The sequence below is a fragment of the Petromyzon marinus genome, chromosome 15, assembly GCF_048934315.1.
Source record: "Petromyzon marinus isolate PM22_M1 ecotype Great Lakes invasive population chromosome 15, UKy_Petmar_22M1.pri1.0, whole genome shotgun sequence".
In the NCBI taxonomy this organism is placed as follows: Eukaryota; Metazoa; Chordata; class Hyperoartia; order Petromyzontiformes; family Petromyzontidae; genus Petromyzon; species Petromyzon marinus.
In genome coordinates, this window is record NC_133681.1 from 4,502,263 (window position 1) to 4,521,121 (window position 18,859).

The 18,859-nt window shown below is 42.7% G+C and overlaps 1 protein-coding gene and 1 long non-coding RNA gene across 9 annotated transcripts in view; one reads left to right on the forward strand and one right to left on the reverse strand.

The window, feature by feature from the left end:
• LOC142924635 (uncharacterized) overlaps window positions 1-10,936 on the reverse strand; it is a 17,273-nt gene extending 6,337 nt beyond the window's left edge. Inside the window, exon 1 of the long non-coding RNA XR_012941747.1 lies at window positions 10,625-10,936. This is a non-coding gene — a long non-coding RNA (uncharacterized LOC142924635). The remainder of the gene's footprint in view (window positions 1-10,624) is intronic.
• LOC116942601 (brefeldin A-inhibited guanine nucleotide-exchange protein 1-like) overlaps window positions 5,925-18,859 on the forward strand; it is a 59,309-nt gene continuing 46,374 nt past the window's right edge. For 7 of the 8 annotated variants that reach the window (XM_076067244.1, XM_076067247.1, XM_076067243.1 and 4 more), the window contains exons 1-5: window positions 5,926-6,343; window positions 12,866-12,896; window positions 15,261-15,420; window positions 17,536-17,682; window positions 18,311-18,490. In XM_076067244.1, the coding sequence (XP_075923359.1) occupies window positions 6,220-6,343; window positions 12,866-12,896; window positions 15,261-15,420; window positions 17,536-17,682; window positions 18,311-18,490 (642 nt within the window). In that variant the 5' untranslated portion in view covers window positions 5,926-6,219. Of the gene's footprint in view, window positions 6,344-12,865; window positions 12,897-15,260; window positions 15,421-17,535; window positions 17,683-18,310; window positions 18,491-18,859 lie in introns of all 8 variants that reach the window. The other variant, XM_076067245.1, reaches the window with a different exon arrangement.

Here is an 18,859-nt window from a genome sequence, read left to right on the forward strand (position 1 = left end):
ATGTTTTAAGACGACGTATTTTCAACTATTTGTAATTATAAATAATGTTGGTTTACCTGTAGTATTTATGGCTGTAATAAACGAATACAATATTTCTAACAATATTTTGTTTACAAGAAAATATGTTAGTCTCCATGAATGGAAAATTAAAGACAAGCCACATTGCAATTGTCGCCATGCAAATCAAACAATATACCATGTAGTAAACCACTGTCTTCTGCGCTCCTTCAACGGAGGAATAGAAAAACTCTACAAACTCTCTCCCATATACTGTACTGTATGTTGAACTTCTTTCGCACCGTACGTTGTCAACCGTGCTAATCGAAGCCCGCTCATGGTCAGCAGACCTCGACATTGGTTTTTAGCTCCTGAACATATTGGCATATGCAAGAATATAATTCAAATTTAATGTTTATTTATTTGTTACACGGAAAATCCCGTTTAGTCAGTTATGCAGCTAATTTGCAAAGAAGATCCATGGTGCACCAGCACAGAACAAGAACAACATCAAAGTGATACAGAGGAACAGGCAACAACAGAAAAGACCTCGCAGGTATAGATAAAAATGTATCAACAACAAAATTGTTTAATATAAACAGCCATATTGCACCAAAAACAAGGATGAGGTCATTAATGGTTGGAGAGGGGATGAGTGCGAGGCCAAGCGAACACGATTGAACCGAAAGAAGCAACAACAACCATTAGGAGAACGCGACGAGTAATAACAGTTGATGGGTTGGGAGCAAGATGCAGCAGCCGAACTGTGAATTCTCAGAGTGATTGGAATTGGTGGAGGGACGGGGAGAGAGTCGAGTTGAAAGGCAAAGGCATTCCAGCCAGTAACGTGGGACAGCAGCGTGGATGGACATTTGTTTAAAATGACTAAGTATGAAGACAGCCCAGTTAGTGGTCTCTTCATATGTCCAGGGGGAGGGAGAAATTGGAGGTACAGTAATGTAGAGGTTGCAATTATGCATTTTATAAGGGGCGTCAGAGGCAGCGTGGAGAGCCGAGTGGTATAATGGAATAGGCCGTTTCAGAGTGGTTTCTGAGGCGAGTGGGTCGATGTCGCAAGTCAAAGATGGGGAGGATGATGGCTTGACATTCCAGGTTTCCTTTGCTTTGTGCGGGTACGGTTTGTGCGATTTCGAATATATAAGCTGCTAACCTGTTTATACCCCAAATGCATTGTGTACTTTTAAGGTAATTTTAAATGTACTGGTTTCCTGCAATATTGGTCGGGAAATATATTAGAACTAAGGTTGTGCAGAGGTCAAAGGGTGAACCTGGCACCGCCAAGACCCGGGGTTAAATATGCCTGTGATTCAACTCGGTTCTCAAATGTGTAGAGTTTATATTCTCAGTCCGGTCATCATTGACTGCATTAAAAATACACTCAATTTGGTTCTGTACTTTAATATTGCTAAATTCCGGACCTGACAATAAAACAAAACATCACTTTGAATGCCATGTGATGACCATTACTCATTGTGGGAAAGTAGCGCCTTGAAGGAATCTCAGAGGTAGCTCTGTGATATTTGTTTTCCATGCGCTATTCTCAAACACGAAAGGTTACGTAACTTTTCAATAAATCCTAATGGATATTTTGCCTCTTCACATGACAGCAATAGCGTATTCGGGATAATATTGGGAAATAATTGTACAAAAAAAGAAAAGATATCAGAAGTGGATGAAATATGCTGCATTATTTTCAATTGTTTTATGGCTCTTATAAGAGTGCAATACTGTAATGCATAATAATACCACAGTGCCCCCAAAGTATAGAGTACTGTAAGTGAAGTTTTGTATACAATGTACAGTCTAGTGTATTTTAAAGCAACTCTTATATAGAGTATAGTTGTGCGCAGTTGACATGTATTACCTTAAATAATAGAGTATTACATTATCTTTCATGATTACAAGTTTAAAGATGTGCTTACATAAGTATAGTATTATAGTTAGACATTTATTTTTACTTGTCTGCGTTTAGTTTTGGATGTTTACGATATAATCAGAAAGCATCTTAAGAATGTGCTTGTCTTTGTATGGGTGTGCTTCGTCACATTTCCGGTTAAACCTGATAGCTTTTACCTTTTAAAAAAAGCCAGCCGACATTTGACGAGACGCACGTTGGTCGTAATTTCAATATTGGCTCTATTAATTCAGTTTTACAATTATAGATGTTGCAGTGCTGTGATGTTCATAGGCCCTAAATGTTTCAGAAATGCATCACTTTACATTTGTGATTTTAAAAATGATTGATCGTTTGTTGGGGTGCAGTTAACGTCTACTTTTTTTTTTATAACATTGCCAAGTCGTTTATCCAGAAATTCATCATTTAGGAAGTCATTCACGCAGAGGAGTGCCCCAGAACGGTAGCATTCCTTCTTGAGGGTGTGTAAAAAAACTACCAGCAAGCTTTCTCAATTCACGTGCTTGAGCTGGATGTCACAGAAAGAAAACGTTTCAATAACACAAGATGTATTCTAGAAAAGTAAAAAAGACTTCACTTATTATTAATCACGTACAATATGCTGGGAGACCTATTTACTTTCATTATATTAACTTATGTTAAGGGTGATTCTTTAACAGAATGTTGAATAGCATTCTCAAACATTTATTTTAAATATATATTAAAAAAAATTATGATCGCAGTTGTACACTACATTGTTTTAATTTACGACGTAAACAATTTAATTATTAAGATCACATAAAATACATGAACACATCTATTTTGTTACAATTCCCAAAATCTTACATAACCTACAACATGCCCGGACTCATTCATTGGTCTCTTTGGGATCTGCAGATTGTTATGCTTTCTGATAATAATAAAAACATGTTGGCTATTGCTCTTCATCTCTTGAAGTGTCCTGCCCAAGACCATTTTTCATAACAGTACATTTGATTTGCATTTGTTACCTCTTTTAGTTAGTCGACAAAATGCACAATACGACAGTGATTGTCTTTGCCTGTTTTGACTCCGAAAAATACTTCAAGGCAAACACGCAGGCGATTATTACATTCATAATACAGTTTTTTGGGGTTAGATCGTGTAAATACAGGGTTCAATCTTGATTTCAAGCTTTGGTGACTGCAGGAATCCATACTCTCTGGTTCTTTCGGTAAAGTCACGTAGATAGCAGAAAAAATAATAAAAGAAAACACGACGTTTCGGTCGCAACACAAGTGGCCGTCTTCAGGTAAGAAAAACATTTGAAACACGGCAGAACCAACACCTCGGTGGTGGCGGATCATTGTTTCAACGCTGTGGGCACACGTGACATTGTTTTCTCCGAGACCAAGGTGCTATGCAAACCCTCGGACCACCATCAGAGATTTGTTCACGAAGCCATCCAGATATACAAACACAGACAAAACTTTAATCGAGAAGATGGATTCAGATTGAGCAATCATTGGAAGGATGTGATACACCACGTTAAGTTTTAACTGCTATGATTTTCACCCACCCACCCGTGTGTCTTGTCCGATTACTACAAGTCCATTTACTTGCTAATTTCTCCAGCCCCACCCGTCCATGCACGCCACAAACCCTCCCCCCTGTGAACCCCTACAGCCAAACTCCTCCCCCCCCCCCCGTGCCTATATAAAGCCACAACAGCAGATAATTTTTCTCACCCGAAGACGGCCGCTTGTGTTGCGACCGAAACGGCGTGTTCTTTATTTATAATTTTTTTCTATCTACGTGACTTTACCGAAAGAACCAGAGAGTATAAACACAAGCAACCACGAACCACCCATGAATGAAACTCTTACCACTTGAAAGAGCGGGGGCATAGAGTTTCAAATGGTTAACCGCAAGATGCCTCTCCCAGCGCACAAACAGCCCCTAGTCTCAGTCATTCGCAAGACAACACTGACAACACTGCCTCAACGCTGGATAGGTCCCACGGGACCCCTAGACTTGGCGCTACACTCTTGGCCCCCAAGATCCCCAGACATCACCACACCCTGCGACTTTTTCTTGTGGGGATACGTCAAAGACCCGTGGTGTTTTTGTGCCACCATTAGCGACTAATCTGGATGACCTCTAAAACAGAATCACGGCAGCGGTGACTTCAGTGGAAGAAGACACTTTGAGGGCGTTTGGGACGAATTCAACTATCGTCTCGATGTTGTCCATACAACTTGATAACTCATTAATCCGTTTGTAACTTTTTGTGTAATTGTAACATGTTGCCATCGTGAAATATACTGCTTTGAATTTGGGTCCATCATTTTAAAACACCCTGTAGAGTCTATAAATGTCGTTAAACCCGTCACCAATCAGTAAGGTTTGTTACGTAAATAGAACATGCCAATTCCTTACTGGTACAGCACACCGATGTGTTCGAGAGCAAAGCCACAACATTTACAATCCGAGTACGACGTTTCGCCATTAATTACAACCAGCTTCATCAGGTGACAGTCAGATTTGTGGAGCAATCCTTCTGCTTAGTTCCTTAGAGGGATATATGTGATAACGTCATTTGGGAGCCCTTGTGCAAAGGGGGGCGGTCAATGAATGCATATAAAGTACAATGGATATACATTGCCGGGGGGGGGGGGTGTTATATGGTAACCAACGTACATTATGCATGTATATCATGTTTTTACATCATGTTTTTACATCATGCTTGCACATCATGCTTGTACCTGTCCTTTGCGTGCAATAAAATAGCAGGACCTGTTATTGTCTGCGTACACGTAATCCCTATTGATGTATCGTGACCTGTATAGGCATGCATTTAAATACCGTACGATTAGTTTAACATTGTTGGCTTTTGCTACCAATATTATCCATAATCAAGGTTCTTGTTGGGTTAGATTGCATAAATATAAATGTGTCGTTAAACACGGACACCACTGGACACCGCCAATTAGTAAGGGTTGTCACGTAAACAGAACGTGCATATTAGTTACTACTTCAGGGAGAATTACAATTCTGGCTAATCACCCGATGAAGCTGGTTGTAATCACCAGCAAAACGTCACAATACTCGAATTGTAAATCTCAATTGTGGGTTTACTCTCCAACACACCGGTGTGCTGAAGTATAAACTAATCGGCACGTTTTTTTTACGTGACAAACCTTACTAATCGGCTGTGTCGCGTGGTGGCGGGTTTAACGACACTGACGCCTGTTGTGTGTCTCTCTCTCCACGTGGTCGTGTGGATTTTTCTCTGGGTCCTCCGCTTTTTACCTCCACATTTCGAGTCGACATCACGCGTTTAGAGTATTTGACTGCTCTAAATATCCGCATGATTGACAAGCCACTTCGTTGAGCGACCATTTGTTGACAACCAGGTCGCTTCTGGAGGAAAAACAAATAACTAATTAAGAGCCACATAGCTCAGTGGGCCTTAAATGTCAAAACTAAAAAAAAAGTTATTTTTGCTGTAATTAAAAATTTACTTAAATTAACCGCCCCCTTCTTTGGTTATTTCGGTAAAGTCACGTAGAATGAGAATAAAATAATAAATTGATAAAATAAAATAACACGCACGATAAAATTCTCACGACGTTTCGGCCACAACACAAGCGGCCTTCATCAGGTGAAGGGACGAGACTGTCTGGAGGACAGCGCTGGAGCAAAAAAGCCACGCTCAGATCGCGACCTTTAAGCTTAGAGTCGCTGTCCTCCAGACAGTCTCGTCCCTTCACCTGATGAAGGCCGCTTGTGTTGTGGCCGAAACGTCGTGAGAATTTTATCGTGTTATTTTATTTTATCAATTTATTATTTTATTCTCATTCTACGTGGTGACTTTACCAAAAGAACCAAACAAGATGAATCCTTGCAGTCACGAAAGCTTTAAATCAAAATGTAACCGCCCCCTCCCGAACCCGCCCCCCCCTGATTATGAATCGATTACTTGGTCTGCCCCCCCACACCCCCCCCCCTCACTTACCGTCCACCCCCCCCTCCACGGCCGCCTCCAGTGGTCGCACCCGCCCTCGTCCCCCGCAACATGGCGGTCTAGCGCAGCGGTGCGGACCAGAGCCTCGCTTGCGACGCGTTCGGCGCTGTTGACTGCGCCCGTAACCCGCGGTGGCGTTGCGGTGGTGGTCGGGGCGGGTTTTTTTTCTGCTTTCGGCGGCGGGGAAACAGACTTCAACGTCTCGACGACAAAGCCATCGTCGAGAGCGGCCCGCGAAGCGAGCGAGGAAGGTGGTGGGGGGGGGGGAGGAGGTGTGTGGTGTTGAAGGAGGGCGGCTGCAATGCACGAGGGCAGACAGACCAAGAATATGTTTCTCACCAGGGCACTCGACAAGATCCTGGCCGACAAGGACGTGAAGAAGGCGCACCACTCGCAGCTGAGGAAAGCCTGCGAGGTCGCGCTCGGTACGCGATTTGATTTGCTTTTTGTCATTCCGCGACGCGGGCGAGGGTTGGGTGGGTGGGTGGGGGGGGGAGATGTGTAGGCCTCGCAACGGCACTCGGATAGTTGGCTCTGCCGGCCTCCACCTCGCTCCATCCGGCCCGGTCAACTAGCCGAGGGGCCGGCGGTCGCCGCCGGTGGAGGTAGGCCTGAGCTAAAGTGCGTTTGACAGCCTTTGGTTTTGATTGCCGTCGCTGCAAAACAGTTTTAGTGCAATGTAGCGATTGCTTTGGCCTTGTTCGTTGATTAAAAAATGCAGGTTAAGGAATACTTAGTCATCGCCGCCCGTACACGTAAGTGCGGATTCGCGTTGCTTCCGGGTCGTGGCCGTCCGTTGGCTGCTACAGTAACGTCAGCGCTGTCGTGAGAAGAGATGGGGGGGGGGGAAAAAATCCGTCTTTTTTTTCCGCCAATTTAAATAAAAAAAAACTATCGATACTTTGCACGCAAAAAAAAACAACTTGTTATTGTATATGCGGCTGACGATAAGGCACGCGTGTGGAGGTAATCGTTGCTGCAATCGGGCTCGACGGTTTTGATGCTGTTCGGCGTTCACGAATTCTCAACGTCACCATTTCATGTCACCTTTCAGCCGACACGCATATGGGTCTTCAGCACTGCGGCTTTAGGATTTACTTTTTTGTTTGTTACCCGAATAAATGTTTACTCGTGCGAAAGAGGCGTTTACAACATCGCTGTAACGTTGAAAACACTTGCGACTTACACGCGGGCCCCATTCCAAGTTAATGCCAATTTTCAGGAAACGAAATGTATTTAGGACGCAGTGATTGACATATACTTTTGTTATTCGGCTCGGTGGAGTACATTTTTTTTCCTACTCATTTGAAACCAAGTCATGGTCTTGCAAGTGAATGCTAATTCTCCATTACCAAAACACGCAGGTGGAGCGGAGACGCACTCTGAAGCTATCAATCCGATTTAGATTCCAATGCCTTGGCTAACGTCGGCGGCGATTCATAATCTCGGTTGGCCCTGGACGCCACCGTCCCTCTTAACTTGCACTCACAATCGTGGTACAGTATGGTAATACGTAACCCCGTGGCCAACATGGCATGTAGGGAAGGCCTTAACATTCAGGAGTAGATTGACCAAGGGCGAAATCTAATCATAAATACTTTCCCATGAATACTTTCCCCTTTGTACGACAGTGTTTAAGTCATCTTTAACCGGGCCGTCATGGTGTTCTCATTGTTTACCCAACTTGTGAAATAGTGGCGTTGAAGTCCTTGTTTCCTGGTCCCTCGGTACAGTGTGGATTAAAGGCGTCACAAGGAGGTGTCTTTGAATGTCCCCTGCTGGCATTGCCGCTCGTTTGTGGTCACTGATTATAATGAACCCCTTGTATATAGTGCAGGTAGCCCAGTGTGTGTGTGTTTTTTTACAGCAATTGATTAACTGATTAATTTTATGCGGGTTTTTTTATTAGCAATTTTTTTTTACGTTTGGCATTATTTTTCCCCCGTCATGCAGCGCAATGTAGAACCCCGGGAGACAATTTATTAACAGCCTATTTTACATCACGAACATTGGGAACGTACATCAGCAAATGTGTATGCTGTTTTGTACTGTAGTCATGCAGTAACGTCTGCAAAGTTGTCTTAAGTGTCGATGCGTTTAAGTTGTCCACATGAAGTTTACATTTCATTCAGACGCTGTAATTGTGAACATATGTACAGTAATGTAAAACATTGTTTTGTCAAATCTCCAGGATGAGAGTCACCCCATCCCTTGCCTTGCAGGTCATGGGAGTTATTTGACCATACTTTACTATGTTTGTCAGTGCAGGTTAGTGAATGCGGGGAGCATCAACGTGGGCTACTGCCCTCTGCAGTAGCTACTGCCCTCTGCAGTAGCCCATCAAGCTCTATACTAACCTATCAAGTGCGGGTGATTAACCTATTGAAGAACTATACAGACTGCTTACCTTTCGAGATCAGGCGCATTCTAAGGTCACAGCCGAGCTTTAAACGTGGAATACAGTAAATATTTGGAGTGGTGTGCGCTGCGCACTGCTGTAAATCTATAATGCAGTGATTGATGGTGCCTTAAATAACCAAACGTTTTAATTTTTCGCGAGTGTCAGGAATGCCTTTGTAACTGACACGTCCCATCCGCATAGAGAATATGGCACCTCTTAGCAACCAACTACTTGATGCATATTTAATTTAGTCCGTGGCCTGTCGTCACTCCCACTGCACACTGTGTATACCAACGTACGCGTTTCGTGCCCATTGCGAGTGAGAACATTAGTTACTGCAAGGCCTTTTTTTTGCCAAGCTTGGGAGCCAGATAGTGGACACCAAACCGGGCCCTTCAGTAATTTATTGGAACGCATTAAAGATTGAGGGGCACTTTAATAATGAAACGCTTGTTAACCAGGCTTGGAAACGACCACCCAAGCCTGTACACTCGAACCAGGCAAGTTGCAGTACAGTGCAGCGTTGAATGGTTTTCTCGCTCTCCGTAATACAGTGCGATGTTTGTTTTATAGGGATGTTGTAAACAAGATATCTCATTATTCATAGGCTCTTGCGACTGATGCAGTTAAAGAAGCAATTTGCTGTTACGTTGGGTTTTTTTTTAATTTGGCTCCCGATCAAAAGTTTCTAATTGTGAGCAAATCTGCCTTCATGTTTTCATCATATAGTGAGATTGAACGGGCAAGTAATTAATAGCGACTACATTTTGAAGAGGTCAAATGCTTCCTGTTCATTATGGGCATCTAATTGAGTGATGTTAAAATAATATTTGGACAACTTGAGGTTTTAGTTTAAAGAGTGATGGGTGGATGGTTCCTGCTGGCGCAGTCTGCTCAGAGCTGCTCAACTCTCCCTTGCCGAGAAATTTGTTCACTTTGCATTGTTATTTGCTCATTGTTGAGCCCTGGCCAATTAAATGCAAAGTCAAAAGAAGTGAGACGAGTCTGGGAATATCGAGTTGAAGTACGTAATACGTTCTTCAATAATTATAATGTTCGCAATGGCTGATCTAAGGGCACCCTTAATGTACACGCTTGGTTTGCTCGTAATGCCTTTGAGCATTCTGCACGCTATGCCAAATGGAAGATTGTGCCACCAGCTATCGGATTCCAGTGCCAACTTGTACCCAACGCATTGTATAGTTGTGATTCCAAAGTTACATATGCTTAATTTCTACATGTTTCTTTGTGCCATTTTACACATTAGATTTGTATACATTAATTGAATTACGTCCTTCCTGTAGTATGATTGATATTTGTGAGTCCCTAACGTTTGCTTTATTTATCTGGGGTCAATTCCTAATTAATGGCTGGTGGTTGATGATGGCAGCAGCATGTCTCAAACAATGCTCGACTGTCGTATAATTCTAACATTTTCAAGCAGGCTTGTAGGTTTATTCATACATAGTAGTGCAGTAGTGCTATTGTTATCGGCTGGTATCATATTTGCAAATTTCACGTGAATATAACTCCCATTTTCAACCATTCGTTGTACACTGGAATGGGCTGTGATAAACAAGTCCATCCAGTTCTGCTCTGCGATGCTGTGGGCAGGAATTATGGCTTAATTTAGACGTTTCACGAAAGGATAGTTTTAGTTTTGATCCACATGTACAGCCCTTTTTGTCAATCCACTGCTGGAAGAGGGCCACCCCAGACCATGTAAAATCTATGGGGTTATTTGACCATACTTCACCACGCCGGTTAGTGTGGGTTTGTCAAAAGCAGGGTGCATAAATGTGAAAGCATAGAAATCAGCACTACCTTCTGTTGCACACAACGTTGCCCCAAAGCTTCTAACATCTTTTATGCTTGTTTTTCGCCCATCCCCAAGCACTACCTAGACTCAACCCTACTTTGTTTTCGGGATCTGATGATACAGGAGGCACATTCTGGGTGGTTTAGTCATAGGTTATAGGCTGTAATACTGCAAAATATACAGAATCTGGCACATAGTTTATGTATTTAACAATGAAAGGCTTCACTTTATGGTGCAGTGTTATGTTATTTTAGTTCATTTTATGGTCCTTGGTGATGGAGTTACTCCAAGCCAAGTAAATAAATGGAATATGGTCTTTCTCCATTCATTAAAGCCAAGCCTGTGGAGTCGGCATGGAATTCATGATGGTTATTACACGTTTAATTATTTAGATGGAATTACACGTGTTCACCAACACGGGACAGCAAATTGCTTAAGCATCCCAGAAACGCACGCGACACTTTTTTGGAAGAAAAAAAATCTCACCATTGACGTGGCTGTCGTAAGCAGTAGCACCACAATGTAGGGCCTACTCTACGTGCAGACAGCGAAACACAAACGCAGTCTCTGGCGCAATAGTGATTGCACCTCTCTCCCCTTTGTTCGTCCGCGTGCTTCCCAAAAGGTGTCAGCGAGAGAGCAGCCCCAGCTTGGGGGAAAAAAACGCATCAAAGTGTGTCATCCCCAGTATGCTGTAGTCGTGCGGACAGTCTATGCAGAGGCGAGCTTCCCCCGTAATTGTTATTCATATCACATAGCACCTGCCATAGCACCAGCCTCTGTGCTGTCCCACTTTAAAAGCCGGATGACATGCTTCTCTAGTTCCACGGTTATGGCACAAGCAGGCCTTTCATTGCCCATTTTACGATTGCGGGATTTAAACCTGAGCCCCGTGCCATTTTGCAAAGTGAGCCAGCGAGGCTTTTTTCCCATTGTCGCCACGTCAACTGTGACCAATAAATCTCATGTAAATCGTGCGGGGGGGGGGGGGGGGAGTCACCGATTAAATTTACGCCGTTGTTTTGTGCCTGTCACAATGGGGCCTTATGCTGGCAAAACATGGACCTGCAAGGGCAGGCACGTTTTAGCTAATTATGGTAGATTCCAAGTTCGTACTGAGACTAACGTTTACGTTTTATGATGTATGTATTGCCATTTAACTCCCTTTTCAGGTAGAAAGCCTCATGTTGTGGTAGAAACATTCACATGGCTGTATTTTTCTTATTTTAACTGGCCTCTCTTTTTGTGTCACAACTGCAAACCTTTTTCATTGCAGTTAGTGGATTTCTTTCTTCATTTAAGCACGTGCACTATTACATTCTATCTTTCTCGAAGATGACCTTCAAATCCAAGAATATGAACCAGGTAGCACACATTGTTGTATTATGTATGCAGTTTTCAATGAAAGGAATAATAGCTATTTTGATATATTTGTCAAAAGGATTTTTTTTTAGCTAGTTAATTCGTTTACTTTCTATCCTTTGTGGTAATTTGAATATGCTTTTAACTGTAGGTTGCCATTGTCAGCGTGAGGATTTGGTGGATACTCTCTTCTGGGATTAAAGGCAGACAAACGGCGTAACTGTGTAACGATGACAATCTGTACAAGTTACTAAGCAGGCTGTGTCATTTACAATGGAATGAAAATCTGACCCCCCCCCCCCACACACAAACTACTTGGTAACTAAATTTCACCTTAGGAGCAGATATCCTGAATTTATTTTAATATGTTGTCATGCCAATTGTATCTTGCCTAGATTGGTATCCACACATGCCCATCATTCATGCATTCGGTGCCCTGTTGACCCGTCTCTTGTGTACGTCTGTTAATGGGTTAAGCACTTTGCTCCTGGGTGCGAATTGCATTGACAGGTCAAATTGGCCACAAGGGGATGTCTTGTTCCCTTAGGCCATTTGATTAGTTGACAGCCGCACAAGTTGAAGATTTAACCAAAACGACGGTAGGCAGCGTACAACGCCAACGTATTGCGTCAATGCAAATTTTGTGGGGATGAAATTAACCGAACAACTCTCGGATTTGGTCACATTTTTAACCGCCTTCGTGATTTAGTGAGCGAAAGTGGTGGCTTTCTGGAATGAGTGCTGTGGTGTAATAAATGGCACCTCGGTAAATGTTGATACGTTGAAGTCATGATGACTTTCGCCCTAGTCGCTTGCTGTGCGTTATCATTTAATTTGTGATTTTTCTTTTTGCCATACCCACTTGCAAAGTTTTGTCTCGTGGTAATTTTGCTTTAAAGGACCTCCTTCGATTTCAGAGCAGCTTTTGTTCCTTGCGGTTTCTTCAGCAGAGGATAATGCTTACGGTCATGAAAAATAATTTGGATTCTACTTCTTTTCAAGTTAAGGTTATAATTAAAGTGATCTGTATTCAAAGTCCAAGTTGGCATGTTTCCATTGCAAATCACGTTTCCAATGACTACGTCGATACTCGGTGCCACATTCGATGCCTCAGTCCTTGTTGATCCATCCTCTCCTGCACGTTTGCGAACCTCATCTTCTCAGGTAGCCGTTTTTTTTCTCACGGCCACGGTTTTGTTAATCTTCCGTTCCATTTCAGAACGAGCACTCGCACAGTTAATTGGGTATCCACCTGCTTGGATATATTGTTAACGACAACTCTCTTGCGCGCGAGCGTTTACTTGCACATTGTCTAATTGTGTTACGTTGCCCCTCAGTCAAGTGTGCGCTGTTCTGTTTTGACAGATGAAATAAAAGCCGAAGCGGAGGTGCAGAGGTAAGGCTTGATGCCAATGGTCATACTTTGCACGCATTTACGATTATTCAAAGTGAATTATGGAATAAGAGGTCTACTTTTATAATGTTTTTTTTATTTTCTTCTGTAATTGTGCATGCATTAAGCTCACCGCGTTATTCTGAATGAGGTGTATGCCACACTATTAGAGGTGCCATTACGAGCCTTTGTTTGATATTCTTCAAGCACAGCCACCTTGGAACAAAATGTTTCACAACAACCGAATGGTCTACAGCATCTATAGTTCCTAAATGGCAACCGGTTACAAATTGCCCTTTACAGGGACTATACTGTAGTCCATTAAAAACAAATAATAGCACCTCGGGTTTCAAAAGTTAGACGATACAAAACTTAAGGTAATGTTTAACAACATAACAGCCATTTCATCCTGAATGCCAATTGCTCAGTGTTTGTGTTGACTCTACAATAATGGTGTGTATTATGTTGAAGAGGTCCTTATGTTTGAGCACTGCCATTTTTTTTCTTATCACTTCTGTTTGTGCCCCGTTGATTGAATTTATTGGCAAATGTGTTTCAAGACAGGGCTTTGAGTGGCCTGAACTGAATGAGAAAATCTCATCGCACAATGTTGCTATAAACAAGTCAGGAGCTGTCGTTTCATAAGAGGAAAAGATGACCCTTGGATACTTTTGAAAATTGGAATTCTCTGCTTCCTATTTCATAAAAAAAGTATTCCGTTTATAGCATCTACACTGGGAGAAAATGGAAAAATGGTGTGCTGTATTTGGCACAGACCATGCCATTTTGTTGGTTTGTTTGTCCGCTATAACCACAGTAAATGTTTTTGTCCCTTAAAGCACCTTGACGTGCAAGTGATTTTTGCTTCATGGTTTAACCTACACTCACCAACCAGAGTCGTAGCCTTTACAACTTTCAACGGAGGAATAAGAAAATATATAATGTACACTTGAATGTGGTTCCTGCTCGCTCCCTTGTACTCTGTTATGGTTTTGTAATAATTATTATTTATTCATAATAAAGGTTTTTGGGTTAGATCGCGTTTATTTATAAATGTGTCGTAACCGTCCACCACCCGACACGGCCAATCAGCAAAAAAAGTGTCACGTTGACAAAAAGACAAATAGTTCACTACTTTAGCCCACCGGTGTGTTGAAGAGTGAATCCTCATTTACAGTGGATTCACTCTTCAAGTACTCAAACTGTAAATGTGGATTCACTCTTCAACACACCGGTGGGCTAAAGTAGTGAACTATTTGTCTTTTTGTCAACGTGACACTTTTTTTGCTGATTGGCCGTGTCGGGTGGTGGAGGGTTACGACACATTTATAAATAAACGCGATCTAACCCAAAAACCTTTATTATGAATAATATTGGTCGCGAAAGCCTACGAATTATTACTTAACACATTGCTAAGCCTGTGATTTCAATGTCACAAGGGTGCCCTGTTTGGTGTAAATCCAAGCATTGTGTTATCTGACGGCAGTGAAGTCTTGGTCATAGATGCACAGTTTAGATTACAATTTCAAGGACTACTGGCTCGGTCCCCGACATACGACAGGATTGAGAATTGGAATTAGGTTTTTAAATGGCCATACTTGAGGCTAGTCCACAACATGAGTCTCCAGCCATCCCTATGAATTCCCACGATAGCCAGCGAATAGCTTAAATGAAAGTTTTGCCGCATTGCTCTGTTGTGGCCAATTATATCTGCATACAAAAAAGGAAGCGGTGACCGTACAAATGATAGGTCACTTGGGGACACAATTGTGCTCATTACATTAAAACCTCTGAGAGTAATTGTGGCATTGCACTTAATGGTTTTATGCGTTGAGATTACAACAGTGACCATAAACTGGCGAGCATGTGAATGCAGTACCAGTATGCTATGTTTTAAAAAAAAAACACTCCTGTCCCCTATTTTTTTCCCCAATTGGTCGTTCGATGTCATGCCTTGAGAAGAACTATCCATGTGGATCTCGCAGAATTCGTGCACACCTTTCCACTAGAGAATGGCCTGCAGAGGTGGATATTGCAGAGACCTCTTCAAGTGACATCTGTACAGTGCAATAGGCAGCACTTTGCCACCTCTTGCCAATGAGAGTAATATTCATCACATTAGTCAAACAGAATTTTTTTTATTCTCGGAGCTGCAATTTAGTCAAGTTAAGTATCGAAGCAAATTGAGATTTTCGTGTGCAGTCTCTGATGCTCAGACTGAGGCCCATCAACTAACTACACCTGAGAACTCAGGTGGCTGAACCTGGATTCGAGCCTAAGAATGTCACTGGTGTCAGCTCCGATACCCTCACCACTGAATCCACCTGGCCACCTCACCGGTATGCTGTGTTGATGTTGCTATTGCAGTCCTCCCGCGGTGGTGGACGGCAAGGTTGGCTCGTCGGCACTGCCCCCCATCCGCTCCAAGTCCAACTTCATCGAAGCGGACAAGTACTTCCTGCCATTTGAGTTGGCCTGCCAGTCAAAATGTTCCCGTATCGTGAGCACCTCCCTCGACTGCCTCCAGGTAATAATAACGAGAACGATTTGTATCGCGCCGTAACATGGCAAGCCATTACAAGGGTACTAAAACCCCCTCCAAACTTGATGTTTGAATTATTATGGATATTATTATTATTAAACCAGTGGCATCTGGAAGAGCCTCGCCAAGCCTCTTGACCCTTGTCAGCAGGGTTGGTATTTTGTTGTAAATGTATGTCAATCCACTGTTTTCCACGTTGTGCGGGTTATGGGGGTTATTGCACCCGATGTCATAACGGGTGATCAGGGTGGGTTGGTGAAGGAGCATATGTTTAGTCCAACAATGGATTTTTCTTAACTTGGTTGTGCTACCCACAATGTAACCCAATAACATATAACACCTTTAAAGAATGTTTCAGCTCAAATTCATTTCACGTTTCCAGCAATTTTAAACGGAAGCTTTCACGGCCAATATGATTCGTAAATGGTTTCATTTGGCTTAGGTCGTGTAAATAAAATTTGTGTCGTAAACCAATTTGAGACCGGAGCTGTTAACAAACCTGATGATACTGGATGTAATCTCCAGCGAAATATCGTTCCCATTTAATGTTGTGAGATTATTCTGCCACACACAGGTGTGCTGAAACAGTAAATACATTTGGCACGTTTAATTCACGTGTCTCTTTTATTCATTGACTGTGTCGGGTGGAGGAGGGTTTACGACCTAAATAAAAAGAAGTCAATTATAAATAGTTTCCAACAAGTGTTCATATTTTTTCCGGTATTATTGGAGATGGTGGAATGGCCGCTTTGAATGCTGGTTATTAGTGCCGGTGTATTAACTCAAACAAGGCACCGTATGCTTTGCAGTGGACGCTAATAACATGTGATGTCATCTAACAGTAGGCTATTGTTTGCTGGCGTCACGGTCAAAATATTCTAAATTTGAAAATGTACCCCGACAAATTTAATCGGTGGGAATGCGCCTAGAAATAATTGCCCTCCACTGCAACAACTTTTTCAGAACCCTCCTCAAATAGACCCATGAGACTCGGTGAGGTTTTCCTGGGAAAAGCAAGCATAATAATAATTTAGTATTGTCAATATTGTCAGTTTATTTATTTCTTATTGCCGAGCAAATGCATCTTTCAAATGGAGAAAATATATGTACACGAGTCAGTCACAATTCAGGCCCAGAGGCGTTAAGCCAATACTTATTGTAAGTAAATTGAATGATTGACGGATATCTGTGCCAATGACATTACATCAGTTGGCTTTACCTGACAGTCTCCCGAGAAGAGGCTCATGTTGATCAATTTTGTTGCCTGTTGCAATGTTTATTTTTTTACCCATGGCTTGTAGAAAAATATTCTTCGAGATAAAAATTATGCGGGTAAAGGTTGCTCATCTCCTGTTGATGGCGCGTAGTAGCATCATCCAGAATCTTGTTGGTGTGTTTTGGTTACATAGATTATACACAGAGATGGGGGAAATGTTGAAAAAGGTATGGTTTTATTAGTGGCACTGATGTCCCGATTTGCTGTTGTATGCAAGTGTTATTTCACTTCCAAATAGAAATCTCAGTACATTGAACTATCGGGATGCCAGTGTTATCTATGCTGAAACACATAGCCATGTGTACAGTAGATGCGCTGAGATTAAAGTAGGAGAAACTAGCGCAGCAGTACCAATCTTAGAACAAAAGAGCAGGCACGCATAAACACATTTGTTTCTCATGGAAAATTCTCGATTCATGATTTTGCCACTTCAGTCACAAGTATTAGGTTGTTTTTAATGTCAATTGCTTGTGTTGATAAACGAGCTGTTTTCAGGCTATGGTTTTATTTGATTCTGAATTGAATAAAGTAAATAACCACAAGAGCATTTTATGTATATCTGTGCCCCTTATCAGAATCTGCAGCGTACATTGTTTTTGAAATAGCCGACAACTGTCGCTGGCATAGCCCTTGTTCATCCTGGCTTAAAAAATACGATTCCGTGAGCCCGATTATGACGGTGTTGTCGTGCGCCGCAGCTGGAGATTTATTCCCATAAAGAGGGCACAACCAACAAAGGAGCACTACGTGGTGCGATTCTGCACCCAGATTTGTTTGCTGAAATGTTTGTCGTCCCTCAACGTTTTCCACGTGTGTCTGCGCAGAAACTGATAGCGTACGGACATCTGACTGGAAACGCGCCCGACAGCACCACCCCAGGGAAGAGGCTTATCGACCGTATCATAGAAACCATCTGCGGGTGCTTTCAGGGTCCCCAAACGGATGAGGGAGTGCAGCTACAGATCATAAAGGTGCCACGCCACGTCTGTGTGTATGAGCCTGCTTCCCCGTTACTGCGTAGGTGAATTGTGGTGTTCTTCAACTGGTGTTAGGCTCGCTTGCTCACGGACCTTGCTTTCTCTTGATACAGACTAGCCTACAATCTCTAAAACATTGCATCATCGCTTGGGAATGTTGAGTCATCTTTGCTAGTCCAGTAGAGGGTTTGTTTATTTCATTAATTTGTATTGCCCGGCAACCAAGAATTGCTTGCACTTGTAAAGTAATGAATGATTGTAACAAGCTGCATCTTAGTAAGATTAACATTCTTTTGGCAGTCCAATGTCAATAAGGGTCATGCTTGTTTGTATAAAAAATGTGTGAAGCCCTCTGTTTATTCTAATTAGGGATTTTTGCACGTATACACTGAACCAAATTTTTGATGTGTTTCTTCTATATCACGCTACGCCTGACTTATAGTTTCCGTTTTCAATCAACAACAATTGATGCGAGTGGCACACGTTGTGCACAAACGTGAGCGTTCAAATCCCACACACCTCCGATTAGCGCGCTTGGCTACATGCGGCACGGAAGAAGTTCAACGTACATACACACAAACCGGAGGGTGCTCACGGACGTTAACGCGTCCCGCGCCCGCAGGCCCTGCTGACTGCGGTGACGTCTCAGAACATCGAGATCCACGAGGGAACGCTGCTACAGACGGTCCGAACCTGCTACAACATCTACCTGGCCAGCAAGAACATGATCAACCAGACGACGGCCAAGGCCACGCTCACGCAGATGCTCAATGTCATCTTCGCTCGCATGGAGAATCAGGCGGTATGTGCGAAAAAATGGCTGGACGCGATTGTGTCTTTTTTTTTTGTCAGGTCGTACAACAATCGTTCATTGTGGGGCTTTAACTGTTACGCTGTAACACGCGCCGTGAAGGTGATCCAATTTGAATGAACCCTTCTGTATAAAGTTGTGTTGCGATGAAGGACTTACAATGTTGAAAACTGGCCAGAATGTTCAAAGGGTTTGCCAAACACTTAAGAGCCGCAAACCAGAGCATAAGCGTGGGACCATCATACGGCACAGCAGTAGATTGCACTCTGCTGCCCGCTACCTATCCCCGTAGCCTTTTAACCAGTCAGTTGTGCAGGGTGGTTGCCCATCCAAGCACGACCCATGATGTGGTGCATCCCT